The sequence below is a fragment of the Nerophis ophidion genome, linkage group LG01 (assembly GCF_033978795.1).
Source record: "Nerophis ophidion isolate RoL-2023_Sa linkage group LG01, RoL_Noph_v1.0, whole genome shotgun sequence".
Taxonomy (NCBI): domain Eukaryota; kingdom Metazoa; phylum Chordata; class Actinopteri; order Syngnathiformes; family Syngnathidae; genus Nerophis; species Nerophis ophidion.
Window position 1 is genome coordinate 21,032,203 of NC_084611.1, and position 19,548 is coordinate 21,051,750.

At 43.8% G+C, this 19,548-nt stretch overlaps 1 protein-coding gene across 2 annotated transcripts in view; it reads left to right on the top strand.

Moving 5' to 3' along the window:
• LOC133551372 (syntaxin-binding protein 1-like) overlaps positions 1–19,548 on the top strand; it is a 90,473-nt gene that overhangs the window by 34,600 nt on the left and 36,325 nt on the right. For both annotated transcript variants that reach the window (XM_061898020.1, XM_061898029.1), the window contains exon 10: positions 15,431–15,538. In XM_061898020.1, coding sequence (XP_061754004.1) covers positions 15,431–15,538 — 108 coding nt within the window. The remainder of the gene's footprint in view (positions 1–15,430; positions 15,539–19,548) is intronic.

Here is a 19,548-nt window from a genome sequence, read left to right on the forward strand (position 1 = left end):
CAAAGCATGATGTTTCCACCCCAATGCTTCACAGTAGGTACGGTGTTCTTGGGATGCAACTCAGTATTCTTCTTCCTCCAAACACGACGAGTTGAGTTTATACCAAAATGGATACATGGATGATACAGCAGAGGATTGGGAGAATGTCATGTGGTCAGATGAAACCAAAATAGAACTTTTTGGTATAAACTCAACTCTTCGTGTTTGGAGGAAGAAGAATACTACTACAACATTATTTAATAAAACTACTATAGTTGTTTTAGTGCATTCTAATGAATTGATTTTGTTACAATTTTCATTATCAGTTTGTTTTTCTTCTTAAAAAGCATTGTTGAACAAAACTGTTAAAAATGTGCTGTTATTTGGGGTCTCAGCACAAAATATATTTTATTTATATTCATTTCAATAGAAAATATTGATTAGAGATATGAGTACTTTGGTTTGATTGATATATTTTTACAACTACTGCAAATTATGAGTACCCTGAGTGCTCTGTGTTTTATGTGAATTAACAGTTATCTAATTTAACAAACAATATATCCATTCTGGCGCTATCCATTTTTATGACAATAGAGATGATGACCAAAGTTTCAAGGACTGGGGAATGAGGAGATTTTAAAGTACCAATATAATGGAAAAACAAGTTGACTTCAAATTGAAGCAACGATCATATATTTCTGATTTATATCACCGAAAGACTTGTGAATACCAAAAATAAATATGATCAAAATAATATAAATATCACAGAGATTCCCGAGACATTTTGTGAGATAATAAGCAACCACAGTTCCCTTCAACAACAACAATTCCTAATCATAGCAGACTTTGTGGGGAAAACAACAACTTTTTGGAGACCAATTATGATTTATAACCTTATTTTTCAGACCCCAAATCGACAGCAACAAGTCCCAGAAGTTGAGTGCTAAACAGATGCACCTTTAATGAAACATAATTATGCTGCAGTATTGCTCAGCGCGAGACAAGAAGACATAGCAAGTAACCATAATAAACCATAATAAATTAAACAATTACTGTACATAGTTCGATTTTGCTGGGAAGTGGACTGACAGCATGCTCACATAATCCAGTTTAGATGAAGACTCAATCACAATACGAAAGGTTACAAGATAAAAAAACGCAGACGAGCGTCTTTTTTTGCCAATTCGGGGTCTGAGTTGGACGTCAAAGTTGACCAGTCTCACGGTCTTTCCTTTACTATCCTGGTGAGAGACATCCATCCATCCATCATCCATCATCTTCCGCTTATCCGAGGTCGGGTCGCGGGGGCAACAGCCTAAGCAGGGAAACCCAGACTTCCCTCTCCCCAGCCACTTCGTCTAGCTCTTCCCGGGGGATCCCGAGGCGTTCCCAGGCCAGCCGGAAGACATAGTCTTCCCAACGTGTCCTGGGTCTTCCCCGTGGCCTCCTACCGGTTGGACGTGCCCTAAACACCTCCCTAGGGAGGCGTTCGGGTGGCATCCTGACCAGATGCCCGAACCACCTCATCTGGCTCCTCTCGATGTGAAGGAGCAGCGGCTTTACTTTGAGCTCCTCCCGGATGGCAGAGCTTCTCACCCTATCTCTAAGGGAGAGACCCGCCACACGGCGGAGGAAACTCATTTCGGCCGCTTGTACCCGTGATCTTATCCTTTCGGTCATGACCCAAAGCTCATGACCATAGGTGAGGATGGGAACGTAGATCGACCGGTAAATTGAGAGCTTTGCCTTCCGGCTCAGCTCCTTCTTCACCACAACGGACCGGTGCAACGTCCGCATTACTGAAGACGCCGCACCGATCCGCCTGTTGATCTCACGATCCACTCTTCCCTCACTCGTGAACAAGACTCCTAGGTACTTGAACTCCTCCACTTGGGGCAGGGTCTCCTCCCCAACCCGGAGATGGCACTCCACCCTTTTCCGGGCGAGAACCATGGACTCGGACTTGGAGGTGCTGATTCTCATTCCGGTCGCTTCACACTCGGCTGCGAACCGATCCAGCGAGAGCTGAAGATCCCGGTCAGATGAAGCCATCAGGACCACATCATCTGCAAAAAGCAGAGACCTAATCCTGCGGTTACCAAACCGGAACCCCTCAACGCCTTGACTGCGCCTAGAAATTCTGTCCATAAAAGTTATGAACAGAATCGGTGACAAAGGACAGCCTTGGCGGAGTCCAACCCTGACTGGAAATGTGTTCGACTTACTGCCGGCAATGCGGACCAAGCTCTGGCACTGATCGTACAGGGAACGGACCGCCACAATAAGACAGTCCGATACCCCATACTCTCTGAGCACTCCCCACAGGACTTCCCGAGGGACACGGTCGAATGCCTTCTCCAAGTCCACAAAGCACATGTAGACTGGTTGGGCAAACTCCCATGCACCCTCAAGAACCCTGCCGAGAGTATAGAGCTGGACCAGGACGAAAACCACACTGTTCCTCCTGAATCCGAGGTTCGACTATCCGACGTAGCGTCCTCTCCAGTACACCTGAATAAACCTTACCGGGAAGGCTGAGGAGTGTGATCCCACGATAGTTGGAACACACCCTCCGGTCCCCCTTCTTAAAGAGAGGAACCACCACCCCGGTCTGCCAATCCAGAGGTACCGCCCCCGATGTCCACGCAATGCTGCAAAGTCTTGTCAACCAAGACAGCCCCACAGCATCCAGAGCCTTAAGGAACTCCGGGCGGATCTCGTCCACCCCTGGGGCCTTGCCACCGAGGAGCTTTTTAACTACCTCAGCGACCTCAGCCCCAGAAATAGGAGAGTCCACCACAGATTCTCCAGGCACTGCTTCCTCATAGGAAGACGTGTTGGTGGGATTGAGGAGGTCTTCGAAGTATTCCTTCCACCTGTCCACAACATCCGCAGTCGAGGTCAGCAGAACACCATCCGCCCCATACACGGTGTTGATAGTGCACTGCTTCCCCTTCCTGAGGCGGCGGACGGTGGTCCAGAATCGCTTCGAAGCCGTCCGGAAGTCGTTTTCCATAGCTTCCCCGAACTCTTCCCATGTCCGAGTTTTTGCCTCCGCGACCGCTGAAGGTGCACACCGCTTGGCCTGTCGGTACCTGTCCACTGCCTCCGGAGTCCTATGAGCCAAAAGGACCCGATAGGACTCCTTCTTCAGCTTGACGGCATCCCTCACCGCTGGTGTCCACCAAGGGGTTTTAGGATTGCCGCCCCGACAGGCACCAACTACCTTGCGGCCACAGCTCCGATCTGCCGCCTCGACAATAGAGGTGCGGAACATGGTCCACTCGGACTCAATGTCCAGCACCTCCCTCGTGACCTGTTCAAAGTTCTTCCGGAGGTGGGAATTGAAACTTTGTCTGACAGGAGACTCTGCCAGACGTTCCCAGCAGACCCTCACAATGCGTTTGGGCCTCCCAGGTCTGTCCGGCATCCTCCCCCACCATCGCAGCCAACTCACCACCAGGTGGTGATCGGTAGAAAGCTCCGCCCCTCTCTTCACCCGAGTGTCCATAACATGAGGCCGCAAATCCGATGACACAACTACAAAGTCGATCATGGAACTGCGGCCTAGGGTGTCCTGGTGCCAAGTGCACATATGGACACCCTTATGTTTGAACATGGTGTTTGTTATGGACAAACTGTGACGAGCACAAAAGTCCAATAACAAAACACCACTCGGGTTCAGATCCGGGAGGCCATTCTTCCCAATCCCGCCTCTCCAGGTTTCACTGTCGTTGCCAACGTGAGCGTTGAAGTCTCCCAGTAGGACAAGGGAATCACCCGGGGGAGCACTTTCCAGTACTCCCTCGAGCGTTCCCAAAAAGGGTGGGTACTCTGAACTGCTGTTTGGTGCATAAGCACAAACAACAGTCAGGACCCGTCCCCCCACCCGAAGGCGGAGGGAGGCTACCCTTTCGTCCACCGGGTTGAACTCCAACGTACAGGCTTTGAGCCGGGGGGAAACAAGAATTGCCACCCCAGCCCGTCGCCTCTCACTGCCGGCAACGCCAGAGTGGAAGAGGGTCCAATCCCTCTCGAGAGAAGTGGTTCCAGAGCCCTTGCTGTGCGTCGAAGTGAGTCCGACTATATCCAGCCGGAATTTCTCGACTTCGCGCACTAGCTCAGGCTCTTTCCCCCCCAGTGACGTGACGTTCCACGTCCCAAGAGCTAGCTTCTGTAGCCGAGGATCGGACCGCCAAGTGCCCTGCCTTCGGCTGTCGCCCAGCTCACAATGCACCCGACCTCTATGGCCCTTGCTATGGGTGGTGAGCCCATTGGAGGGGTGACCCACGTTGCCTCTTCGGGCTGTGCCCGGCCGGGCCCCATGGGAACAGGCCCGGCCACCAGGCGCTCGCCATCGTGCCCCACCTCCGGGCCTGGCTCCAGAGGGGGGCCCCGGTGACCCGCGTCCGGGCGAGGGAAATCTGGGTCCATGATGTTTCTTCTTCATAAAGGTCTTCGAGCTGCTCTTTGTCTGATCCCTCACCTAGAACCTGTTTGCCTTGGGAGACCCTACCAGGGGGCTTTATGCCCCCGGACAACATAGCTCCTAGGATCATTGGGACACGCAAACTCCTCTACCACGATAAGGTTGCAGCTCAGAGAGGAGCTGGTGAGAGACATGATGTATAATCTAGAATGAGTTTTTACCAATTTAGATTACAGACGAAGCAGAAGCAGCCACAGGACACCACCGCTAAAATGGGTTGTCTGCATTAAAGGCCTACTGAAATGAGATTTTCTTATTTAAACAGGGATAGAAGGTCCATTCTATGTGTCATTTCGCGATATTGCCATATTTTTGCTGAAAGGATTTAGTAGAGAACATCGGCGATAAAGTTCGCAACTTTTGGTCGCTAATAAAAAAAGCCTTGCCTGTACCGGAAGTCGCAGACGATGTGCGCGTGACGTCACTGGTTGTAGAGCTCCTCACATCCTCACATTGTTTACAATTATGGCCACCAGCAGCGAGAGCGGTTCGGACCGAGAAAGCGACAATTTCCCGATTAATTTGAGCGAGGATGAAAGATTTGTGGATGAGGAAATTGAGAGTGAAGGACTTGAAAGGAAAAAAAAAAGACTACAGCGGGAGCGATTCAGATGTTATTGGACAAATTTACTAGGATAATTCTGGAAAATCCCTTATCCGTTTATTGTGTTACTAGTGTTTTAGTGAGATTATATGGTCGTACCTGTACAACCTGAAGGTCGGCCCCGCACCTTTCTTCAGCAACCAGTCGACAGGTGCTGGCGATGCCCATCTCTGCCCTTCGCAAAGGAACCTTCTTCCAAACACGATCTTTGGAAATGATCGCTTCATAATACACTGTACTTTGTGTGTGTGGTCCAATCCAACCGTGTTCGCTTGACCGCTCTGTTCCATAGTAAAGCTTCACCGTCATCTTTCGGAAATGTAAACAATGAAACACTGGCTCTGTTTGTGTTGCTAAAGGCGGCCGCAATCCACCGCTTCCCACCAACAGCTTTCTTCTTTGACGTCTCCATTATTCATTGAACAAATTGCAAAAGATTCAGCAACACAGATGTCCAGAATACTGTGTAATTATGTGATGGAAACAGACGACTTATAGGTGTGAACAGTGCTGGAACAAAATGTCCTCTACAATGCGTGACATCACACGCACGCATCAGGATACTTCCACGCGAAATTTAATATTGCAATTTAGTAAACTAAAAAGGCCGTATTGGCATGTGTTGCAATGTTAATATTTCATCATTGATATATAAACTATCAGACTGCGTGGTGGGTAGTAGTGGGTTTCAGTAGGCCTTTAACACTCATAACAACAATATTGCCAATACTTGGTTAATATTCAGGTCACAGGATGAAAATGGTGTAATGTTGGCCGTTTTTGGATGGTTTTTTTTTGGCCAGAATAGAGGAGCCTCCGTTGACTCCTTTGTTAGCTCATTTTTGCAAACGTTTATGTACGATTCAGAATGCATAAAAAAAGCAAAACATATGTGTTATTTTCTTACATAGAGAACGTGAATGATAAACGGCACATCTCGTTTCCATGTTAGTGTTTTTCCAATTTGACTGGTCTGCTGTCTAAGGATGAAAAGACGGAAGGAAGGACTTTTGTCCGGAATTGCTGTTGGTCTTGAACCCCAAGATGCAGCGATGGCAGGCGTAATGCAGGTAGGAAGAATGATTTATTTGCAATAAATCAGCCAAAACACATAAAGGTGGATACGGCACAGGAAGCTAGGGTAACGCTTAGCAAAAAGGCTAGCCAAAACAAGAAGGAGAAACAAGAAGTGCGTGTCGCAAACAAAAGTGCCAGACAGAGTGTGGTGAGAGGTAGGAATCAATAGCGCTCTAATTAGTGACCGGGAGCAGGTCAGTGTCTCGATCACTAACCCCAACATAATCAGCACCCATGGCAACCAGGAACACAAACACAGGGGTGCTGAAGCAGAACTAAGGGAATCCTAATCTTAAACAAAACATTGGCTCATCACAACTTTATTTTCATTGCACAAGTACAACGAAATGTAATTTTCAGCACAAAACCGTTCAAGAGCAGACATACTGTACATCGTACATGGGGACAGAACAGGAACGCTGATGGGCCGTCACTTACAGCGCTCTGTAAAAGGTGAGAAAAAGAATAGTTCTTGTTGTGATGTCATCAGATCCTGAATCTACAGAAATTGCCGAAGTTTTCAAAATGGCATTTTGACTTGGAGAAGGCATTCGACCGTGTCCCTCGGGAAGTCCTGTGGCGAGTGCTCAGAGAGTATGGGGTACCGGACTGTATTATTGTGGCGGTCCGCTCCCTGTATGATCAGTGTCAGAGCTTGGTCCGCATTGCCGGCAGTATGTCGGACACGTTTCCAGTGAGGGTTGGACTCCGCCAAGGCTGTCCTTGGTCACCGATTCTGTTCCTAACTTTTATGGACAGAATTTCTAGACGCAGTCAAGGCGTTGAGGGGTTCCGGTTTGGTGGCCGCAGGATTAGGTCTCTGCTTTTTGCAGATGATGTGGTCCTGATGGCTTCATCTGGCCGGGATCTTCAGCTCTCACTGGATCGGTTCGCAGCCGAGTGTGAAGCCACCGGAATGAGAATCAGCACCTCCAAGTCCGAGTCCATGGTTCTCGCCTGGAAAAGGGTGGAGTGCCATCTCCGGGTTGGGGAGGAGACCCTGCCCCAAGTGGAGGAGTTCAAGTACCTAGGAGTCTTGTTCACCAGAGGGGGAAGAGTGAATCGTGAGATCGACAGGCGGATCGGTGCGGCGTCTTCAGTAATGCGGACGTTGTATCGATCCGTTGTGGTGAAGAAGGAGCTGAGCCGGAAGGCAAAGCTTTCAATTTACCGTTCGATCTACTTTCTCATCTTCACCTATGGTCATGAGCTTTGGGTCATGACCGAAAGGATAAGATCATGGGTATAAGCGGACGAAATGAGTTTCCTCCACCGGGTGGCGGGGCTCTCCCTTAGAGATAGGGTGAGAAGCTCTGTCATCCGGGAGGAACTCAAAGTAAAGCCGCTGCTCCTCCACATCGAGAGGAGCCAGATGAGGTGGCACCTGAACGCCTCCCTAGGGAGGTTTTTAGGGCACGTCCAAACGGTAGGAGGCCACGGGGAAGACCCAAGACACGTTGGGAATATTATGTCTCCCGGCTGGCCTGGGAACGCCTCGAGATCCCCCGGGAAGAGCTAGACGAAGTGGCTGGGGAGAGGGAAGTCTGGGCTTCCCTGCTTAGGCTGCTGCCCCCGCGACCCGACCTCGGATAATCGGAGGATGATGGATGGATGGATGGATGGATTTTGAAATTGCGGCGTTTTGTGGATGTTTCAACAAAGTTTTCACATTCCTTGTGAATTAGAAATATACTTGGATAAGATTTAACGGATAAAATGAAAAACAATACATCATTTAAACACCATTTATTTTTCCATTATATTGGTACTTCAAAAGATCCCATAAACTTTTAAAAATGTTTTCACATCAATTTCTATTCACAATGTGTCATTGTGTGTGATGACCCATTAAACAGAATTTGTTTTAATATGTAACTAACACAATTGAAGCTGGGCGAAGGTTCATCTATTTTTTAGGAATTTTTCCGCGCAGTGCCAATGAGCGGGTCTATTCAGGTCTGTTTTCATGCAAAAGGCGCACCGTATTATACGGCGCACTAAAGGGGTAATATTATGATTTTTTTCTAAATTTTAAAGATTTTATTGTGGTCTACATCAGTGGTCCCCAACCACCGGGCCGTGGCCCGATTGGTACCGGGCCGCAGACAAATTTTTTATTCATCTTTATAAAAAATAATATATATATATATATATATATATATATATATATATATATATATATATATATATATATTATTTTTTATTAAATCAACATAAAAAACACAATATACACTTACAATTAGTGCACCAACCACAAAAACCTCCCTTTTTCATGACAAAAACGTCCCTTTTTCATGACAAAGGAAAAAAATAAAAAATAAATAAAAAGGATTCCCCCCCAACCCTCACCCGGGCCGCGGGACAAATTATAAAGCGTTGACCGGTCCGCAGATACAAAAAGGTTGGGGACCACTGGTCTACATAACATGTAACGGTGGTTCAAAATTCTGCATAGATTACGTTTTACACACCATCTTCAAGTCGTTTTCTGACTTTTGCTTCAGGATGTGCCGTTTCATGGTCGTTCTTATTTACATGACTCCTCTTTGACGGCGTCCTGTCCCCGTCATCTTTGTTGTATCGGTGTAGCATGCAAGGACGTGAGTCGGGGAAGTGTCAAAAGATGGTATTAACTGTTTTAATGGCATTTAGACTTTACTAATGTCACACCGTGGTGAGGGAAGTCCTGTTTTGGGGTTGTCTGGCAAACTTCCTGTCTTATTTTGAAAATTCTAATCCTCCTCTCGTTTAAGGCCACTTGCCCTTCCTCCTGTGTCACTGGTCTGATGTCTCTCCTGATTGCCTGATCGTTCCCACCTGTGTCACCCTCCCTCATGTGTATAAAGTCCTCGTCTTCCCCTGTCTTGATGCCAGAGTATATCGTCTCGTACCCCAAGCCGTCTTCCACAGGCTTTGTTAAGTATTGCCCCGCCTTATTCCTTTCCCTCTGAGAAATAGTGATTTTATTTTGCCAAAGTTTTTGGGTCAGTTTTTTGTGCGAATTTCATAGTGCTTTGCCTTCCTTTTTTCCTTCCCTTGGAGCGCTCTTAGCTTTTATAGCGTACTTTCTGTTTATAGCTTCTTTTTGTGTAGTTTATCATAGATCAGGAGTCACCAACCTTTTTAAAACCAAGAGCTACTTCTTGGGTACTGATTAATGTTAAGGGATACCAGTTTGATACACACTTAAATAAATTACCATGAATAGTCAATTAGCTCAATTTACCTTTAATAAATAAATCTATATATATAAAAAAAATGGGTATTTCTGTCCGTCATTCCATCGTACGTTTTTTTTTCCTTTTATGGAAGTTTTTTTGTAGAGAATAAATGATGAAAAAACACTTAATTGAACAGTTTAAAAGAGGAGAAAACACGAAAAAAAAAGAAAATTAAATTTTGAAAAAGTTTATCTTCAATTTCGACTGTTTAAAATTCAAAATTCAACCAAAAAAAATGAAGAGAAAAGCTAGCTAATTCGAATCCTTTTGAAAAAATTAAAAAAAATAATTTATGGAACATAATTAGTAATTTTTCCTGATTAAGATTCATTTTAGAATTTTGATGACATGTTTTAAATAGGTTCAAATCCAATCTGCACTTTGTTAGAATATATAACAAATTGGACTAAGCTATATTTCTTCTAGATTTTCCAGAACAAAAATTTTAAAAGAAATTCAAAAGACTTAAAATAAGATTTAAATTTGATTCTACAGATTTTCTAGATTTGTCAGAATAATTTTTTGGAATTTTAATCATAATCACTTTGAAGAAATATTTCACAGATATTCTTCGTCGAAAAAACAGAAGCTAAAATGAATAATTAAATTAAAATGTATTTATTATTCTTTACAATTAAAAAAAAATTAACATTGATTTGAAGTGTCAGGAAAGAAGAGGAAGGAATTTAAAAGGTAAAAAGGTATATGTGTTTAAAAATCCTAAAATCATTTTTAAGGTTGTATTTTTTCTCTAAAATTGTCTTTCTGAAATTTATAAGAAGCAAAGTAAAAAAATTAATTAATTTATTTAAACAAGTGAAGACCAAGTCTTTCAAATATTTTCTTGGATTTTCAAATTCTATTTGAGTTTTGTCTCTCTTAGAATTAAAAATGTCGAGCAAAGTGAGACCAGCTTGCTAGTAAATAAATAAAATTTAAAAAAATAGAGGCAGCTCACTGGTAAGTGCTGCTATTTGAGCTATTTTTTAGAACAGGCCAGCAGGCGACTCATCTGGTCCTTACGGGCTACCTAGTGACCCCTGTCATAGATTGTTGTTTTTTGTTAATAGATCAGTTTAGAAATTTGCTAGTACCTTTTTCCTCCCTTTGGAGTGATTTTCCGTTTGTTTTATGCCCCATGCTATGTATCTTTTGTTACGCTACTGTCATGTGTAGAGTTTGTAGTCATTTTGTTAAATCACTCTATCTAAAGAGAGTTATAAGAAAACTGCTGAAATAAAGCCTGTGTCACTCGTCCCCCTTCTGCACCTGAATCCTCATTCTCGCCAAATCTTAACAACTTAAATCAATAACTGTAGTTTGTGCTTATGCACCAAACAGCAGTTCAGAGTACCCACCCTTTTTGGATACACTCCAGGGAGTACTGGAGAGTGCTCCCCCGGGTGATTCCCTTGTCCTACTGGGGGACTTCAACGCTCATGTTGGCAACGACAGTGAAACCTGGAGAGGCGTGATTGGGAAGAATGGTCGCCCGGATCTAAACCCGCGTGGTGTTTTGTTATTGGACTTTTGTGCTCGTCACAGATTGTCCATAACAAACCCCATGTTCAAACATAAGGGTGTCCATATGTGCACTTGGCACCAGGACACCCTAGACCGCAGTTCCATGATCGACTTTGTAGTTGTGTCATCGGATTTGCGGCCTTATGTTTTGGACACTCGGGTGAAGAGAGGGTTGGAGCTTTCCACCGATCACCACCTGGTGGTGAGTTGGCTGCGATGGTGGGGGAGGATGCTGGACGGACCTGGCAGGCCGAAGCGCATTGTGAGGGTCTGCTGGGAACGTCTGGCAGAGTCTCCTGTCAGAGAGAGTTACAATTCTCACCATCGGAAGAACTTTGAACATGTCATGAGGGAGGTGCTGGACATTGAGTCCAAGTGGACCATGTTCCGCACCTCTGGTCAGGATGCCACCCGAACGCCTCCCTAGGGAGGTGTTTAGGGCACGTCCAACCGGTAGGAGGCCACGGGGAAGACCCAGGACACGTTGGGAAGATTATGTCTCCCGGCTGGCCTGGGAACGTCTTGGGATCGCCCGGGAAGAGCTGGACAAAGTGGCTGGGGAGAGGGAAGTCTGGGTTTCCTTGCTTAGGCTGCTGACCCCGCGACCCGACCTCGAATAAGCTGAATAAGATGGATGGATGGATGGAACTATGGTCAACCTGCAAATCAATGCAGTTACATGCCGCTAGAGAAAGCTCCAACAAAATCTCGTTGACATGTATGACTTAAGTGTAATTATGACAATGACAACAAAATAATTGAGTGATTTATTGATAGAGACTGAAATTGCGTTTCTCCCATACTCCAATGTGCAATATTCAAACACGATTATGCAGATCCCAAATACACCAAAGTTTTTTTTTCATAATATTGCAAAATAAAACGGCAGATAATGTCTGCTAACAGGTGCCATTTACACACCATAATAATGATGAAGCAAAAAATACGGTAGCCGTAATGCCCCGACAATTCATCAAGTGGTGCGGCTTCATAGTTTACCTAAGTCGTACTAAAACATTTTGACAGATTTTTGAGCGGCAAGTGGAATTTTCTATATTCTCAATGGAACATTTAAAGTTTTGGTGTTTGCTGCCGTCATCTTGCAGTCCACACGTGTCTCTTATGTGTGACTGCCATCTACTGGTCAAAATTATCATTACAGCATGGACCAGATAAAATAGCTTCCAGGTCGGTAAGTACAATCAGAAATATTCCGTACATAGGCGATTTTTGAAAAAATTAAAGGATTTTAAGTGCGTATTATAGTCCGAAAACTACGGTACTTTATTTTCCCTTTGCACAATGTACAGGTAAATGTCTTATCTGCATAATGTGCTTGCATTTGCAGCAATTGTGCAGTGCTCAGGGACCAAATCCCAATCTTGTATTGGATCCTCGACTAATGGACTCTTACTCATTCATTTAACATGTCCCATCTATCTTATTCCCTGTTAGTACCTATGTTAGTTTTGTAAGATGTTACTGTAATATTTTGTTTGTTTCTCTTTTGTGTTGCCAGGATTTTTTGAGCTGCTGTAACACAGTTAAACTACAAACCCCGTTTCCTTATGAGATGGGAAATTGTGTTAGATGTAAATATAAACGGAATACAATGATATGCAAATCCTTTTCAACCCATATTTAGTTGAGTGCACTACAAAGACAAGATATTTGATGTTCAAACTCATAAACGTTGTTTGTTTTTTTGCAAATAATAATTAACTTATAATTTCATTGCTGCAACATGTGCCAAAGTAGTTGGGAAAGGGCATGTTCACCACTGTGTTACATCATATTTTCTTTTAACAACACTCGATAAATGTTTGGGAACTGAGAAAACTATTTGTTGAAGCTTTGAAAGTGGACTTCTTTACCATTCTTGCTTAATGTACAGCTTAAGTTGTTCAACAGTCTGGGGTCTTGTTGTTGTAGCATTTTCATAATGTGCCACACATTTTCCATGGGAGACAGGTCTGGACTGCAGGCGGGCCAGGAAAGTACCCGCACTCTTTTACTACGAAGCCAGGCTGTTGTAACACGTGGCTTGGCATTGTTTTGCCGAAATTAGCAGAGGCGTCCATGATAACGTTGCTTGGATGACCATTCAGCATTAATGGTGCCTTCACAGATGTGTAAGTTACCCATGCCTTGGGCACTAATACACCCCCATACCATCACAGTTGTTGGCTTTTGAACTTTGCGCCTATAACAATCCAGATGGTTATTTTCCTCTTTGTTCCACAGTTTCCAAATATAATTTGAAATGTGGACTCATCAGACCTCAGAACACTTTTTCACTTTGCATCAGTCCATCTTAGATGAGCTTGGGCCCAGCGAAACCGGCGGCGTTCCTTTGTGTTGTTGATAAATGGCTTTTGCTTTGCAGATAAGAGTTTTAACTTGCACTTACAGATGTAGCGACCAACTGTAGTTACTGACAGTGGTTTTATGAAGTGTTACTGAGCCCATCTGGTGATATCCTTTACACACTGATGTCGGTCTTTGATGCAGTACCGCCTGAGGGATCAAAAGTCCGTAATATCATCGCTTACAAGCAGTGATTTCTCCATATTCTCTGAACCTTTTGATGATTTTATGGACCGTAGATGGTAAAATCCCTAAATTCCTTGCAATAGCTCATTGAGAAACGTTGTTCTAAAACTGTTTGACAATTTGCTTACAAATTGGTGACCCTCACCCCATCCTTGTTTGTGAATTACTTATAATTTCATGGAAGCTGCTTTAATACCCAATCATACCCTTGGGATGTTCCAAATAAGTGTTTGATGAGCATTCCCCAACTTTATCAGTACTTATTGCCACCTTTGCCAACTTTTTTGTCACGTGTTGCTGGCATCAAATTCTAAAGTTAATGATTATTTGCAAAAAAAAAAAAATATCAGTTTGAACATCACATATGTTGTCTTTGTAGCTTATTCAATTGAATATGGGTTGAAATTGATTTGCAAATCATTGTATTCCGTTTATATTTACATCTAACACAATTTCCCAACTCATATGGAAACGGGGTTGTAGACTGACGTGCACATTCCCTCCTGAAGCCACTTCATGATATCTTAACTCATTCTGATGCAACATCATCTAAATCAGGGGTGTCAAACTCAAATACAGAGTGGGCCAAAATTTAAAACTGAACAAAGCGGCGGGCCAAGGTTGAACAAATTAACCTTTTAATAGGGACTCAAACAAGTTTTGCAATGTATATTGAACAAGCAAGGCTTAAAAAGGGCAGCACGGTGGAAAACGGGGGTTGGCCTGTTCTGTCTCCCTGTAATGTTTGTCTGATCTTGAATGGGATTGTGCTGAAAATGTTAATTTTCCTGAAGGAACTCTCCTGACGGAATGAATAAAGTACTATCTATCTATCTATCTATCTATCTATCTATCTATCTGGTGCATCTGCCTCACAATACGAAGGTCCTGAGTAATCCTGGGTTCAATCCAGGGCTCGGGATCTTTCTGTGTGGAGTTTGCATGTTCTCCCCGGGACTGCGTGGGTTCCCTCCGGGTATTTGGGCTTCCTCCCATGGAACAGGCAGAGCTTATATAACGTAATAGTGCAAAATCAACTTTCAAAAAACATCAGTGGTATATTAAATAAAATTTAATTTAAAAAATGAATGCTTCTTTTCTATTTGCAGCCTTCTGAGGTAAATATCAACATTAACTTTTTCTACAGGCTAATAAATAAAATAATAAAATAAAAATGAGGTGGGCGTGGTTTGGTAGTAACGGGGGTGTATATTGTAGCGTTCCAGAAGAGTTAGTGCTGCAAGGGCTTCTGGGTATTTGTTCTGTTGTGTTACGGTGCAGGTGTTCTCCCGAAATGTGTTTTGTCATTCTTGTTTGGTGTGGGTTCACAGTGTGGCGCATATTTGTAACAATGGTAAAGTTTTTTATACAGCCACCATCAGTGTGACCTGTATGGCTGTTGACCAAGTATGTGTGTGTGAACGCCGTATATATTATGTGACTTGGCAAGCACGCTGTTTATAAGGAGGAAAAGAGGACGTGACGACATGTTGTAGAGGACGCTAAAGGCTGTGCCTTTAAGGCACGCTCCCGATATTGTTGTTCGGGTGAAAATTGGGAGAATGGTTGCCCAGGCAGACTTTCGGGAAGGGCACTAAACTTTGTGAGTCTCCTGGGAAAATCGGGAGGGTTGGCAAGTATGAGTATTAGCAGTGAATGTGGTGTTACCGGCGGGCCAGCTCTAATGTTAATTTGATATTGCCTCAAGGGCCAAATGAAATTAAACGGCGGGCCAGAGTTTGACACCCATGATCTAAATCATGCCCGGTCAAAAATATTTTACAGCTAAGCTTGAGTCAACACTTTTAAGATCATCCTGACATATGTAAGGAGAAAGGGAGTATAATATGTGCATTTACAGGGTTTTTTGGGGGGGTAAATTCCTGTTTTTTATTCTATTAGTATATTGCATGTGTATGTATGTGTTTGTATATTTTCACACAATGCTACACTCACTATTTACTGTATATGTCTCTGTGACAGGTTTGAGACCAGTGGAATGGGGGAGACTAGGACAAAAGAGGTATTGCTGGATGAGGATGATGATCTATGGTTGACACTGAGACACAAACACATTGCTGAAGTTTCAACGTGAGTTTCACGTGTGTCTGTGTTATTCTAGTTGTAGTACAAAACAAAAACAATAGCAGCTACTCCTTTAAATTTAGTACCGGAATAATTTGCAGACTATGTAAATCAGTGATTTCCAACCACGGTGCTGCAGCACTGTAGTGTGCCGTGAGAGACTTACACGTGTGCTGCACAAAATGATCCAATTTCACTTACCGTATTGTTCGGAGTATAAGTCGCTCCGGAGTATAAGTCGCACATGCCGAAAATGCATAATAAAGAAGGGAAAAAACATATATAAGTCGCACTGGAGTATAAGGCGCATTATATCAATCAATCAATCAATCAATATTTACTTATATAGCCCTAAATCACTAGTGTCTCAAAGGGCTGCACAAACCACTACGACATCCTCGGTAGGCCCACATAAGGGCAAGGAAAACTCACACCCAGTGGGACATCGGTGACAATAATGACCCAGTGGGACGTCGGTGACAATGATGACTATGAGAACATGATACTGTGAAAGATCAATCCATAATGGATCCAACACAGTCGCGAGAGTCCAGTCCAGAGCGGATCCAACACAGCAGCGAGAGTCCCGTTCACAGCGGAGCCAGCAGGAAACCATTCCAAGAGGAGGCTGATCAGCAGCGCAGAGATGTCCCCAGCCGATACACAGGCGAGCAGTACATGGCCACCGGATCGGACCGGACTCCCTCCACCAAGGAGAGTGGGACATAGAAGAAAAAGAAAAGAAACGGCAGATCAACTGGTCTAAAAAGGGAGTCTATTTAAAGGCTAGAGCATACAAATGAGTTTTAAGGTGAGACTTAAATGCTTCTACTGAGGTAGCATCTCGAACTGTTACCGGGAGGGCATTCCAGAGTACTGGAGCCCGAAATGAAAAAGCTCTACAGCCCGCAGACTTTTTTTGGGCTTTGGGGATCACTAATAAGCCGGAGTCCTTTGAACGCAGATTTCTTGCCGGGACATATGGTACAATACAATCGGCAAGATAGGATGGAGCTAGACCGTGTAGTATTTTATACGTAAGTAGTAAAACTTTAAAGTCACATCTTAAGTGCACAGGAAGCCAGTGCAGGTGAGCCAGTACAGGCGTAATGTGATCAAACTTTCTTGTTCTTGTCAAAAGTCTAGCAGCCGCATTTTGTACCAACTGTAATCTTTTAATGCTAGACATGGGGAGACCCGAAAATAATACGTTACAGTAATCGAGGCGAGACGTAACAAACGCATGGATAATGATCTCGGCGTCTTTAGTGGACAGAATGGAGCGAATTTTAGCGATATTGCGGAGATGAAAGAAGGCCGTTTTAGTAACGCTTTTAATGTGTGCCTCAAAGGAGAGAGTTGGGTCGAAGATAATACCCAGATTCTTTACCGGGTCGCCTTGTTTAATTGTTTGGTTGTCAAATGTTAGAGTTGTATTATTAAATAGAGTTCGGTGTCTAGCAGGACCGATAATCAGCATTTCCGTTTTTTTGGCGTTGAGTTGCAAAAAGTTAGCGGACATCCATTGTTTAATTTCATTAAGACACGCCTCCAGCTGACTACAATCCGGCGTGTTGGTCAGCTTTAGGGGCATGTAGAGTTGGGTGTCATCAGCATAACAGTGAAAGCTAACACCGTATTTGCGTATGATGTCACCTAGCGGCAGCATGTAGATGCTGAAGAGTGCAGGGCCAAGGACCGAACCCTGGGGAACTCCACACGTTACCTTAACGTAGTCCGAGGTCACATTGTTATGGGAGACACACTGCATCCTGTCAGTAAGATAAGAGTTAAACCAAGACAGGGCTAAATCTGACATACCAATTCGTGTTTTGATACGTTCTAATAAAATATTATGATCGACAGTATCGAAAGCAGCGCTAAGATCGAGGAGCAGCAACATAGATGACGCATCAGAATCCATCGTTAGCAATAGATCATTAGCCATTTTTGCGAGGGCTGTCTCCGTGGAGTGATTTGCCCTGAAACCGGATTGAAAGGTTTCACATAGATTGTTAGACGCTAAGTGTTCATTTAACTGCTCCGCAACAATTTTTTCGAGGATTTTTGAAATAAAGGGAAGGTGAGACACCGGTCGGTAGTTTACCATGAGGTCAGGATCGAGGTTAGGTCTTTTAAGAAGAGGATGAATAACCGCTTTTTTGAATGCTAGGGGAACAGTGCCCGAGGAAAGTGATAAGTTTATAATATTTAGCACTGATGGACCTAATAATACAAAGAGCTCCTTGATCAGTTTCCCAGGAAGAGGGTCAAGTAAACATGTTGTTTGTTTTATTCCATTTACACGTTGTAACAATTCCTCAAATGTTATTTCCTCAAAACGAGAGAAACTATTTTGGAGGGCAGTATCCGCCGTATATACCATCGTGTCAGTGTTAATAGAACCCCGTTGTAGCTGGGACGCATTGTCTTTAATCTCCTTTCTAATGACTTCAATTTTCTTACTAAAGAATTGCATAAAGTCATCAGCTGAGTGGGTGGAGCTACTGGAAGGAGTCCCTTGTTGGGTTAGCGATGCTACCGTACTAAACAAAAATTTAGGATCGTTTTTATTACGGTGGATGAGATTTGAGTAATAATTAGCTTTAGCTAAGGTAAGCATGCGTTTATAAGTTATTAAACCATCACTAAATTGGCCCTAGTGTGTGAATGTGAGTGTGAATGTTGTCTGTCTATCTGTGTTGGCCCTGCGATGAGGTGGCGACTTGTCCAGGGTGTACCCCGCCTTCCGCCCGATTGTAGCTGAGATAGGCGCCAGCGCCCCCCGCGACCCCAAAAAGGGAATAAGCGGTAGAAAATGGATGGATAAATGCTTGATGGTGCACCTCAAGTTTAGTCGTGCGCCATTTGCGTTCCAGCTTCCTACATAATAATTTCTGAGCTCTAGTTTCTTCTGTAAACCACGGGGTGCGCTTTTTTGGAGCCTTTTTTAACTTTAGCGGTGCTATGTTATCAATGGTTTCGCGCAGGGCGTCGTTAAAGTTGTTAGTGAGGTTATCAATAGAGCCCACATACTTTGGGAATGGTGCCATTACCGAGGGCAGTAGGTCAGCAAGAGTTGTCGTTGTGGCCGTATTAATGTTGCGGCTGCTATAGCAGTTATTATTATTATTAGTTTGACGAACATGCGTCTGAACCTCGAATTTTATAAGGTAATGATCGGACAATACTTTAGTATACGGGAGTATCGTAACTTTGGAAGCGGTGATACCCCTGACAAGCACTAGGTCTATCGTATTACCGTTGCGATGCGTGGGTTCATATATTATTTGTGTGAGACCACAGCTATCAATTACAGTCTGGAGCGCTACGCACGGTGGGTCCGATGGGGTATTCATATGGATATTAAAGTCCCCCATTATGATTATATTATCGGCGTGTGTCACTAGATCAGCAACGAACTCTGAGAATTCATTGATAAAGTCCGAATAGGGCCCTGGGGGGCGGTAGATAACAGCCAGGTGTAGAGGCAGCGGTGTGACAGACCTCATAGTAAGCACCTCAAACGATTTATATTTATTATTCATGTTAGGACTAAGGTTAAAGTTTTCGTTGTATATTAGTGCGACCCCCCCACCCCTTTTAAGCGGACGGGCAATATGCGCATGTGTAAAGTTAGGAGGACATGCCTCATTTAGCGCAAAAAAGTCGTTTGGTTTAAGCCAGGTTTCGCTGAGACCGATGACGTTAAGATTGTTGTCTCTGATAATATCATTAACTAATAACGTTTTGGGAGACAATGATCTTATGTTTAAAAAACCTATATTATAGGTTGTGGGCTGTTTTATGGAGTTTTTGATCAAATTAACCGTAGTAGCAATATTAATAATGTTGTGTTTATTATGCCCAGTGCATTTAGTATAGTTACGACCATATCTACGAATTGATACGACAGGAATTTTCCGATTGTTTGATTGTTGCTTTGATAAACTGCACGCATCATGGTTAGCCACCTCAGTAACGGGGATTTTCCGATTGTCTGTTTGTTGCTTTGA